This window comes from Penaeus japonicus, unplaced genomic scaffold, assembly GCF_977035675.1.
Source record: "Penaeus japonicus unplaced genomic scaffold, GWHDUDI00000001_assembly GWHDUDI00000020, whole genome shotgun sequence".
Classification (NCBI taxonomy): domain Eukaryota; kingdom Metazoa; phylum Arthropoda; class Malacostraca; order Decapoda; family Penaeidae; genus Penaeus; species Penaeus japonicus.
In genome coordinates, this window is record NW_028234422.1 from 25,789,186 (window position 1) to 25,801,685 (window position 12,500).

The 12,500-nt window shown below is 40.5% G+C and overlaps 1 protein-coding gene across 11 annotated transcripts in view; it reads right to left on the reverse strand.

The window, feature by feature from the left end:
* Positions 1 to 736: 736 nt before the first annotated feature.
* The window catches only part of kis (chromodomain helicase DNA binding protein kismet), a 69,834-nt gene continuing 58,070 nt past the window's right edge, over positions 737 to 12,500 (reverse strand). For 7 of the 11 annotated variants that reach the window (XM_086548210.1, XM_086548205.1, XM_086548209.1 and 4 more), the window contains 12 exons: positions 12,304 to 12,460; positions 11,916 to 12,132; positions 11,349 to 11,767; positions 10,975 to 11,222; positions 10,013 to 10,786; positions 9,493 to 9,719; positions 8,485 to 8,758; positions 7,897 to 8,063; positions 7,536 to 7,684; positions 7,211 to 7,418; positions 4,634 to 7,004; positions 737 to 3,651 (listed from right to left, as the gene is read on the reverse strand). In XM_086548210.1, coding sequence (XP_086404336.1) covers positions 1,531 to 3,651; positions 4,634 to 7,004; positions 7,211 to 7,418; positions 7,536 to 7,684; positions 7,897 to 8,063; positions 8,485 to 8,758; positions 9,493 to 9,719; positions 10,013 to 10,786; positions 10,975 to 11,222; positions 11,349 to 11,767; positions 11,916 to 12,132; positions 12,304 to 12,460 — 7,332 coding nt within the window. In that variant the 3' untranslated portion in view covers positions 737 to 1,530. The remainder of the gene's footprint in view (positions 3,652 to 4,633; positions 7,005 to 7,210; positions 7,419 to 7,535; positions 7,685 to 7,896; positions 8,064 to 8,484; positions 8,759 to 9,492; positions 9,720 to 10,012; positions 10,787 to 10,974; positions 11,223 to 11,348; positions 11,768 to 11,915; positions 12,133 to 12,303; positions 12,461 to 12,500) is intronic. The other 4 variants (XM_086548213.1, XM_086548207.1, XM_086548211.1 and 1 more) reach the window with 1 other exon arrangement.

Consider the following 12,500-nt stretch of genomic DNA (forward strand, 5'->3'; position numbering starts at 1 on the left):
GTTATTGTCTGCTGTTACATCTGAAGAATTCGCTCTACCGATGAAAGGAAGCTTAGCAGATTTAATATACTTATTTATATTTATAACAAGTCAAATACAAATGCACGTATTTCGTCTTCATTTCCCTCCTAAAATACTTACTTGTTCTCTACTTCCTTAGACCTAAATATGAAATTCCAGATGTTTTGAAGCTGTAGATATAACTCTCGCGGTCTAGAATCAAATTGGGTCTCTACTGGTGATTGAAATGCCGAGTTAAACCAGTAAATATGAAATTATATATATGCAGGAATGTACTTGCATGTAATTTATGCATTCTGACGGGATTTCAAACGATCGGAACTCAGATAGGATTATCCGATTTTAAAAAATTAGTTTTACGGTCTTCATTGGTAACCTTGTAATTAAAACTAAATCTTTCGAGTCCTGACGCGTCTTTGATTTTGCTCACTATTTAAAGATGACTATGACCTACTGTGGCCGTACATCTGCAAGTTAGTAGACTGGACCAGCAAAAAAAAAGTTTTTTTTTTCTGCGACGGTATGTGATCTTGATTTTTGTCAATAATAGATATAGGAGAAATGGACAGGGTTCATGATTGTGTGTTGATATGAGCACAATTAAGGATCTGTTCATTTTATCAGTTAATGTAAACACCAGTGAGTGTTCAAGGCACATTTTAATGAATCTTCATATAAAAAACAAATCTCTAGAAGTATAAATAAAAGAAATATATCACCAAGTTCCCTTTAATATTAGTGAACTTTAGTTTACATTTAGCTTTTACAAAAGTTTGCTTACAATTTTATTCAGTCTTAATAATAATATATACACAGACATGGGATTGCAGTTAAGATCCAACTCTTTTTAATGAAAGGAAAGATCTCTACACTCTTGTACTTGACTCCTAAAGCACTTTCGAGAGGTTCAATGTGTGAAATAGCAATTATACAATATAAAGCAGCTTCTAGAATGTTACACGACCACACACACAAGAAACAGATGCACCACTCCTCTCATAACAGCTTGGAACAATTCAGATCCAAATTAGCGTATCACTAATAGTTTGTGTTCATCAATACTAGGCAACTTAGCTCATTCTCGTCCATTATCTGCATCGATGCAGCGTCATCACAACACCTGGCACACATCACTAATGGAAAAGATGCTTTCACACTTTAAACTTGGCTTTTTCATCAATGGTCAATGGAAATGTGTTCCCTTCAGACAGCTGATATAATATTTTCGCACAAAATATGGAATAAATAATGAGGTCAGTATCACAGTTAAATGTCAAAGTGAATATTTGATGTGTGGGTATATGAAGAGCAGTAGCATGGAAAACGGGGGGGTGGGGTGGGGGTTGTAGTATGTCACAGTCACACACACATTGCATACTTGGAATTTTCATTCACACATTTTAACTAAAATATCGCCTCAGGTTTATACTAAAGTATACCAATTATACTTTCAATGTTGGCTAAATTACTGCTTACAACTGTTGATTTGTAGAATGTGACACCACTGCACTACGACGTCTCCTCCTCCTCCTCCTCCTTCTCAGAGTTTGTGCCACTTTTTTCACCATTTTCCACTTCCTTTGTGGATAAGTTTTGGGCTTCCCCCCCAGATGCATGTTTGCTAGCATCAGATTCCTTGCTCAGGTTTTCTGGTGCTTCTTGGGCTTTCACATTTCTATGAACGTCCTGATTTTTATGCAATGACAAATCTAAGTGTGCTGCATAGGGGTCTTGCCCTCCCTGAGCTTCAATCTCACGAGCCAATCTTTCTGCTTTCATCTGTTTCAGTAAGTAACGTTCCTCTTTCGACAGTCCGGCTTGTTCCTTCAGTCTTTCCTTCCGCACGTTAAGGCCCCGTTCGACTTCATCCGATGCTTCTGGCTTCTCCGCCCTACTACTACGGTGATCGTCCCTGCTGGCTTCGCGAGATTTTCTGTGGTCATCACGCCACTTGCTGCTGCTACTGATTGTGGTAGAAGTCTGGTTGGCATGACGAGAAGAACCTGCTGTGGACATTATGCTTGTGGGGACACCATTTAATAAAGCACTAGATGCTGCAGAAGACATTGATGGTAACTGGAAGGAACCTAACCCACCGAGTCCCAGAGGCGGGTACATCAGGCCTGCAGTGCTAACTCCTGGGAACATGCTCGGAAATGATAAGTTGGCTGCGGAACTCGCTGCCGCGTTTCTATGGTCCTTAGATTTAGAGGTTGAGGCCAAATCATTCAAATTAGGCAACCCAGGTAATCCAAACCCAGCTAATCCACCCAACAAAGGATTGCCCATGCCTAGTCCAGCCATACCTGGCAATCCACCGAATCCAGCCATCATCATCATGGTTGGATCCATACTCATATTAGCTAATAACTTCGGATCAATACCACCAAGAGTCTTGGGATCTAATCCTCCTGGGAGCTTCGGGTCCAAACTGGCTAATAGTTTGGGGTCAATACCCCCAAAAAGTTTGGGATCTAGACCTAACAATTTTGAGTCAAAAGCTGGCATTTTAGACTCTTGGCTAGCAAGTAACTTTGGATCTAAACCTGCTAACACCTTGGGATCAAATCCTGCTAATACCTTGGGATCAATTCCTGCTAATAACTTAGGGTCCAATCCTGCGAGGAATTTGGGGTCTAGAGCTGATAGCGTTTTTGGATCAAGGAATTTTGGATCAAGTAGACCTGCTAAAGCTTTTTGGTCAAATCCTGCTAGAGCTTTGGGATCAAGACCACCCACAATTTTGGGATCAAGTCCAGCCATGGCTTTGCGATCAAAAGCACTCAAAATTTTGGGATCAAGTCCTGCCAGAGCTTTAGGATCAAGACCTCCCAATGCTTTAGGGTCTAATGCTGCTAAACTACTAGCAAGTACTTTCTGGTCCAGGGAACTTAAAGTCTTTGCATCCAATCCTGCCAAGAGTTTTGGATCTAAACCTAATAACTTGGGGTCAATGTTATGTAATGATGACTTGCTCTCTGAAGACCTAGAGGAGTGTCCCGACTTGCTTTCATGTTTATCGTGATGTTTGCTTTCGTGGCGCTTTGATTCGTAATGTTTAGTATCTAGTCCCAAAAGTTTGGGGTCTAGGCCCATAGTTGCTAGGAACTTTGCATCTAATGGAGGTAGCATCTTTGGGTCTAGACCTAGTGATTTTGGATCGAAGCTCCCTAGCATTTTAGGATCAAAACCTAAGACTTTTGGGTCTATTCCTGCTAATGCTGCAGCAGTGAGAGAGGTCTTTGGGTCCAGACTCTGCAAAAGACTCTTTGCATCAAATGGCAAGCCCTTTGTGGAGTAGTAAGAGGGGAGGGAGGTACTAGTGCTTCCTCCAGCAGCCGAGGTAGATGTGGTGCTGGCATTGGAACCCGAAGCCAAGGAGGAGGAAGTGGTTAAGGTGTTGCTGCTGGAGGACATGGAACTATGAAGGAAGGCAGATGTGGATGATAAAATGGAGGCGGCGTGTTTCTTTTCCGAGGCAGAAAGTCTTTTCTGTAAGTCAGATAATAATCCAAGACTACTTGATCTCTCCTTCATATTATCTGCCCATTGTGGGTCAACATCATAATTGGGATGTTCCATAAGCCATTTTGCAAGGTTCTTAAGCTTAGGAGCATCTTGCCCACTTATCTGAAAGAGAAAAGACCGCATATTTTAGAAGAAAAAAAATCTAAATAGAAAATGCAGAAATCTTTAAATCTTACGATAAACAATTAATTTAAGTGTATATAAATATATATAAATGGTATAGTCATTAGTTGAATATTCATAAAATCACACATCAAAGCATTTTCACAGGCGAGGCTTCGCTTAATCATTTACATTCCTTGACCAACTCACATTGCAAGTGAACAATAACTGATTCTTTATTGTATGAAAATGAAGCAGTCTATTGTACCTATCCAAAATATCCCCCAGTTGCTACAACAAAGCTATTCAATACATTCTCAAGGTTATATTCATGAATAACTTGGCCTTCCAATTAAACTAACTGAAATCTTTGCACTACCAATTACGTGTATCTAGTTTTTCACTTTCCCTTCTCTCTTAAAGGTTTTACTCAGACCATACATGTACACAGAAATAATACTGTATTCTAGTAACAAACAAGCATGAAGAAAATGGACCACCATACACTGCAACAAGACTAAGCTTCCTCTTAATCCTTTGTCTTTTCTCAGTTCTCAGTTCAGCAGCATATATCAGTTAAAAATCATAAAAAAAACAAAAGTCCCCCCCCCCCCCCCAAGACATCAATCAACCAATCTCTCGGCGCGCGCGCGCATGCACGCACACGTCTTTTTTTCCCAGCTGATGAAATACCTGTGAACCAAGCTGCGATCATCATCAATAACATCTTTTAATCTTTAAGCTATACAAAGAAGGTAAATTAGTTTCTTTTTTTAATTACCTTTAATCTGTGAAAAACAATACAACTATGAAAAAATTATTATTATCTGGCAATATGCAAACATTTACTCACTATTTAATTTAATATACTCAGACTAACTGTATCAATAACAACAATCAAATATCTATATCAATGAGAAACCTCAAAACAGAACTCATGCACTACCAACACTACTAATGTAAACATTATAACATTACTCACTCTTTGTCCGGTGGAGGTGTTAATTACGTTGACATGCTCATCACCCGAAAACTGACTCCAGTCCATTGAGGTAAAGTCCAGTTTGCGTTTCTTGATTTCTTTTGATTGTTTTGAAGAATCTCCTAAGAGTCCTTGGTGCTGTTCAAGCCATTTATCAACTTTGGCATCAGCTGGGCGATATAACTCAATGCCTGGTGGTAATGTAACACCAGGTGGTAAATCAGACTGCTTGACAAGCCCTGGTTTTCCATCTTTATCACTGGAGGTGGTTGTAGTTTTACTGGAAGCTCCTGTGGCGTCATCTACCCGTGTATCTATGGGACGCTTAGATATGGTGGGAGTAATGCTAATGCTGGATGACAATTTAGGCGTACTCACAGCACTAGTAACTTGGCTTTTGTCCCGTGAACTTAGTAAAGTTACAGAGGATCCACGAAGGAGGGAAAGGGGACTGGTATCCTTCGTGGTTGTACAAGTCATCTCTGGACTCTTACCCTTAGATGTAAGTCCTAAAACTATTTCATCTAATTTTCTGCGCTTCTTTTCCTGAGATCGTGAATCTCCAGGTGATTCACCAAGTCGTCTTTTTTCCATGGACCTCAAAGGATCGTCCAGTCTGGGTCGACCAGGGCCGCGGCGAGGTAAGAGGCTGGACGCCAAATCCAAGGCATTTTGACCTGGATTTACAGGCTTTATCGTTAGATCCAATGTTCCCTGTAGTGCCTGGAGTTGGCGCAATGCGTGTGAATCTGTTACTAGTTGCTGTTGACTCTTCTTTCCTCTATCCTCAGATGATTCCATGAATGATCTAAGGTTGGCACTAGTAAAGGATGGAAGGCCTAACGCAGCAGCTGCAGCAGCAGCGGCAGCACCAGAAGAGCTTTTTGATAAGCCTAATGTGTGGTGGAGGTTGGGATGTATCAATGCTTGGAGACGCTGCCGTTCAGCTTCCGCAGCTTCTAACTGCAATCTTTTGCGGCGTTCTGCATCTATCATATCTGATGAATGTGAAGAGGCACTGCTGGTAGACTGAGGGAGGGAACTTGATGCTTTAGCTTCTTGGTCACTACTTTGGAACTCAATGCCAACTGGCCACTTACGATGCTCAACAGCATACATAAGATGTTCAATTCTTGTTTGGAGTATCCTGTCCTTGGGCCACTTTATAGGATTGGCAGCTGACTGTGCTAGCAGCTGTGCTACTGTGGGCTCACTGGATACTAGGTTGTCATAGGTTAAATTGTTCCCATACTTAGCCATTGCTTCATCCATCTGCTGAAGACTTAGGAGTGCAGACTTGGACTTACTTTTATCCTTCTTTTCACCATCCTGCTTCCCTTCTTTCGTATCAGATATTATCTTGATATCATCTTTCCCATCGTCTTCTTTTGTCTTCTCCTCTTCCTTCTTGTCCTCCTGCTGTGCTTCATTACTTTCTTTGGTTTCATCATTACTACTTTCCTTCATCTCTTGATCAGCTGCTTCGCCATCGTCTACTTTGGAACTCTCGTCCGTCTCCATTTTCTCATCTTCCTCCTTGACTTTGCCTTCCTCCTCCTCTTTGGATTCTTCTTTAGCTTCTACCTTTACTTCTTTCTTGACATCAGCCTCTTTCTCTCCTTCCTTTGCTTCATCCTCTCCCTCTTCTTTTACCTCTTTCTTAATGGATTCTTCCACCTCCATCTCTTCTTTGATTTCTTGTTTGACCTTTGTATCTTCAACTTCTGCTTTTGGAGAACTGCTTGCTTCTTTGGCATCTTCTGAGCTCTCAGTCTTGACACCGTCACTGCTGTCCTCCACTTCATTCTCCACTTTCAATCCATCTTCCTCCTTCGACTCTTCGCTTTTCTCGACAGTCTCTTTCTCATCGTCTTTATTCAAATCTTTACTTGATGAATCCTCTATCTCTGTCTCTTTTTCTTTCTCATCTGTTTCCATGGGTGTCTCTTCTGCATCTTTTTCACCATCATCCTCTTCCTTCTCCTTCTCCTCCTCCTCTTTCACTTCTTTCTCCACATTCTGCGAATCCTCTTCTGTATCTTTTACCTCCTTCTTGTCTTCCGCTTCCTTTGCTTTCTCCTCTACTTCCTTCTCTTTTTCTACCTTTTCCTTTTCCTTTTCCTTTTCCTTTTCCTTCTCCTCCTCCTCTTTGCGTTTTCCCTTGTCTTTGTCCTCCACCTCTTTCTTCTTCTCCTTCTCCTGTTCTTTCTTTTCATCATCCTTTCCCTTTTTCTTGTAATACTTTTTGTGCAATGCCTCTTTTTCCTCCTTTGTGATTAGGGGCTCTCCAGCTGTGTGGCGGCGGATAATGTCACGGAAGTTCAAGTCTGGGTCGTACAAGATGTAGTAATCTGTGCGACCCAATCCATGTCTGTAGAAAAAAAAAAAAGGAAGGAAAAGGATAAGTAACTACCTTCGTGATTTCCAAATTAATCATATGATGAGTTAGAGAAAAGGAGAACGGTATGATTTGTGAAACAAAAATAGTGGTAATAAAACCAATATTAAAGCAACCACTCCTTGAAAAATATATGTATGAAAATACAAAACGTAAAATGACAACTCAAACTCTCTTACCTGCTGACACCCTTCAGGAGGTCATGGTCATGTTTTCCAGGGATCCACCAGTCAGGCATGTCCTTGGAGGGTAAGGCAAGCTCTAGCGCATCCTTAAGAGCTGGATGGGGCAGAACATCATTACGAAGGCGATTGAGGAGGTCTACCCGCTCTAGGACGCGTCGTGCACGCTCCTCAGGTAATCTATCTACGCCAACTTCCAAAAGTTCTGTAAAAAAGACGATTGATTTAAAAATAAATTCATGAAGACACAGAGAGAGAGAGAGAGGGTAAAATACTCAACTATTACAAATCCATAAAATTACGATGCAAAGGTCATACTTACTTTCATTCTCTTCCTCTGATAATCGAATACCACACTGTCTCTTACACATGGCCATAAATGCTCGGAAGTACTCGGTAAGTGTTTCATCATACTTCTTCTCCAGCCTTGACAGCATGCGGAACTTTGACCAATCATACCTTTTTTCTTTTCTGTGTGGGAAACTAACTTGTTAGTACAAATAATGAGATTGTATTGGAGTCACAAAATACATCTTTAAAAACTGAAGAGGCAAGTAGCTATGATATGTTGCTTAATATTGAAATAACAGTAGAGGAGATTAAAACCCATGCAGCACTGACTTGAAATACTTCCTTACAGGAATATCAAAGCCACTGCATAAAGAAGCTTTGTGTAGTGTTACCTGATATATTCCACACCAAAAGTAGAAATGGTGCGGTAGAACTCTGCTTGCTCTCTGTTTGACCACCGACGTTGATTGTAATCAGTCTTGCGCAGTTCTCTGTCCCGAATGTATTCTGCCATGCGCTCTCTCCTCATGAGCTTATCAGCCAAGTAATGGTCATAGCCCTTAAAAAGGATAACAAAAAAACAAAAAAACTTTTAACAAGGCATCAATCACACTTCCAAAACCAATTTTTGTGTGTGAATAATAACTAAACTGGGAAAAGTTGCAGTGTCCATAAAATCAAATTTACATTTCCAGAACTGACAATTTTGAACTTGATATGCGATGTAAAATTTATCCTTTAATTGTATCCAAACACTTTAACAAGTATCACAAATTAGGTATTTAAAAACAAGAACAATTAAAAACATGATAATTCTTAAAACTAAACAGAAAAAACAAAAATGAAATCCAAAGAAAAATAGAATGTAAAAATGTAAAAGATAAAGGATAATAATGATAAAAATAACAGAACAAGCAACAAAAGGAAGTCATAAAATAAAACTTCGCAAAACCAAAAAATAAGATAAAACCCCAACTCACCCTAACCTTGGCTTCATTTCTGAGGTCGTTCTTGCGATTGTTCCGTTGGCATGTGGTCACAAGTCTTCGAAGGCGACCGTTGATATCAGATGTGGACGGGAAATTGAACAATTTCTTTTCTCCGGTCGTCTTCTCATCTTTGTCGTCACATTTGTCATCATCAGACTTCGAGGTAGAGGTTGAAACGGCGGGACTCGACGGCAGAGGAGTCTGATTGGAGTCCTCATCGTCTTTCTCGTCATCCTTATCTTCTTTGTCCAGGTCATCCTCATTTCTGCAAGGAATGACGGGGTAAATGATAGAGAGAGATTTTCACTTTACCATACAACAAAGGTGAAGGCTTGACAATCATTCTAGGATGGTAGTACTATCTTCACTCGCCTGGTTTACAAGTAGTGAAGCACATGACAAATGTGATATACATCTTTAACGGTTATAAAATAATAACAGTCTAGAGATATAGAAAGTTTCACACTGTGTAAATATTTAAAGAAGAGAAGAGAAGAGAAGAGAAGTGAAAAGGAGGAGAGAGAAAAAAAACTTTCATATTCATATAAATGGCCTATTAGAAAAACATTCCCTATCTACAGTGGCCACTCCAAATAATAATTCTTCAAAAGTGCTAATTCTTCCCAAGTGACAATTGCCTCTGAGAGAGGATTGGGCCTTCTCCTGTGCTAAAAGAAGAGGGTCTGGGAGATCACAATATATACTGCAACAAGTTAAGAATCAAGGAGTGATCAGAATGCATCCACAACACACACCTGCATTAAAAGCACTCACTATCTGTGGAAAAACTATGCCTTGTCCTGGGGCATTCACTGAGGACAAGTTCCCTGAGAATACTGGTTCACCCACTATGGTTCATGAGGGGTGCCACAAATACTCACTTCTAAGGGAAGTAGCCAATATTCTTTATACTAAAATTACAATGTGTGCACTTTTTAAGTATGTATACTTCTAAGATAGTAGGAAGAAGAAGAAGAAGAAGAAAAAAAAAGAACTCACATAGTTGTGTTCATTTCTGCCATAAGTGCTGCCTTATCTGGTGGTCCACAGCGACCGAGGAAGCAGAGACAGGGGTCGTTCCTCATTACGTTATAGCGCTCATACCCGTGCTTATACACACCCACAAGCAGTGATCGGTCTGCCTCCAAATCCCACCACGGTTTGGGTGGCAATTCTGTGGGGGGAGGGGTAATATTCAGGTCTTCCGCCTTGCATCCTTCGTCAATCTGTGTGGTCAGAAAAAGAAGAAATAACAAATACTTTAATCTTAAAAAAAAACTGGATCCCTCTTCCTCACCGTCATTTTTTTTCTAATTTATTCAAACGCTTCTCTAAGTCAATAAAAGTCAATACTAGGTAAACAAAATCAGAAGCATTTTAAGGCAGGCAGTAACTCTGCTCTCCAAACTACCTGGTCTATTTCAATACTAGTGTTAAAAAAAAATAATAATAATAAATAAATAAATAAAAAAAATAAATAAATAACGAAAAAAAGAAAAAGAAAAAGTAGGTTACGAACCTGCTTGGCAAAATCACCAATGATTTCTTGCTTTATGTAGAAGAGGAGGCGCACCCTCAACAGCACCTTGTTGGAGTGCCGAGTAAGGTGTCTAGAGTAACCTTGGTCTAGGTACACATCTGTATCAAACTTCTCTTCCTTGGCCCAATCTGCTCCTTCCATGTGTGTTGCCACCATCTTTGCTTCCCTGATCTTTTTTTTACCTTTGCGGCCACGGGGGACAGGGGCAGAGAGGCCGATGTGATTGTGATGGACGCGAGTTTTGCCGTCTGAGGTTGGGGCAATCAAGTCAAAGATGAAGCCCTTGATTTTGTCATCCCCACGATAATAGCGTATACAGAAGAGAAGGATCATACGTGCACATTCCATCACGTCTCTTTCCTTCCATGCTGGACGGAAATCTCCGTGAGCTAGAATCTCCTTCCATCTTCCCCATCCATACATCAACAATCCCTTCTCCACCTTGAAGCACTCAGATCGTAACCATTGCCCGTACACCACAATGTCTGATTCAGCAGCTTCTTCATCAAATACCCATCTGGAGGCCCTTGTTGATCGGTTTCCTCTGCCTCCTCTACCTCTGTTGCCACGACCTCTTCCGCGGCCACGGCCACGTCCTTTGAGTAGCTCAGGGATTATTTCTGGTTCGTTATCCTTCTCTGCAGCCGAGTCGCTTGCAGAGGACTCGAGGTCACTGCAGTCCAGTACAGATTCATCGTGACCGTATCGACGGATTTGGGACCTACGCCTTGGTTCTTCCACTATCAAGTTTTTCTGAAATAAGAAATTCCAATAAATAAAAGGCCCCTTTAAACATGTCCTGCTAATATAATTTTGACAATCAGTTTTTGCAATTTTAACTCAGTGGTTTCCAGCTAACTGCAGCAGGATCCCTCGGTATTAGCATGGCAAGTCATCAGTTGTAAGCCAATTTAATGAAGAGTTTGAAAATTTCAAAATACCTTTCTCATTTTGTCTCCTAAATCTGTATCAATCTCTGCTTTCTTTGCCCATTTCTTCCAGAAATCAGGATCATCCAATTCAATATCCGAGCGGTTGGATGATGCAGAGAACGAGGCTTTGGAAAATGAGGATCCTTTCTCACTCTCATGCTGAATGACGGTTGTTCTCCTGGAGAGGATGTGATCAATGTCTTCTTCACAGAAATCATCAGCCCCATCTTCTTCTTCCATCAAAGCTCCATAGGCACCTAGAATGTAAAATTATCTTGCTTTAGACATTTTTAAAGAATGTAAAATAGAAAGAAAAGAAACATTATCGTACAGATATCATTGACAAACAGGCTTTAAATTCTCAGCAATCTCATTTGACTCACCTTTCTTCAAGAGCTCCTCAATGTCCTTTTTAGAGAGTCCCATGGAGTTACCTCCTGCTGCTGCCTTTCCTTGCTCGCTATTCATTGATTGCAATACAGCTTTGTCAAGACCTAGTTTGCGAGATGCTTTATCAAACATCTCGCGTTCATATGTGTTTCGACATAACAGACGATAAATCTTGACACTCTTTGACTGCCCAATCCTATGGCAACGTGCCTGGGCTTGCAGGTCATTCTGAGGGTTCCAATCACTGTCATAGATTATCACAGTATCGGCAGCAGTCAGGTTGATACCTAGACCTCCAGCTTTGGTACACAGCAGGAACACAAACCTATCAGAGTCTGGCTTGCAAAAACGGTCAATAGCAGCTTGACGCAAGTTGCCACGGATCCGCCCATCTAATCTTTCATATGGATACCTGTAGAGAAAGTAAATGTTAATCTCATGAATATATCTATTTGCAAAACTATTACTTTTGCCAGGAAACATTTTGAAGGTCATATTCCTATATATATGGACAACAATTACCAAGTATAAGCTAAGGAAGGGACAGGTATTCTACTTACTTTCTAAATATGAGGTAGTCTTCAAGAATATCAAGCAGCTTGACCATCTGAGAGAAAATAAGAACTCGGTGGCCATTCTCTCTTAGCTTGGGCAGCAGCTTATCAGTTAATACCATTTTGCCAGAGGACTGAATAAGTGCATTGTGGTAGGTGTCCTGTTCCTGCTGATGGACTGGGTGGCTATCCCGGTAATCCTGCTGGATGGCTTCTTCTGCACCTTTTTATGGGAAAAGGAGGATGTTCAAAAATTATCTAACAAATAAGAAATCCATGTAAGAGCTAAGGAAAACTGCTGAAAGCCTTGATACATTCAATATGAATGGCAAATGTTTATATTGCAAAACCCTACATTATACTAACTGTATAAAATATAAAAAAGATAGGTTACCATTCAGGAGATAAGGGTGGAGGCAACATTTACGCAGCTCCATCATCGTGTTCATCAGACTTGGTACATTAGCATAAGTTGCACCTTTCACAAGGAAATCGAAGTTCCTCTCCAGAATAGCTCTATAATACTTCTTCTGTATATTTGTCAATTCAACCTACAAGAGAGAAAATCAACTGCAATTAGAAATCCTTCTC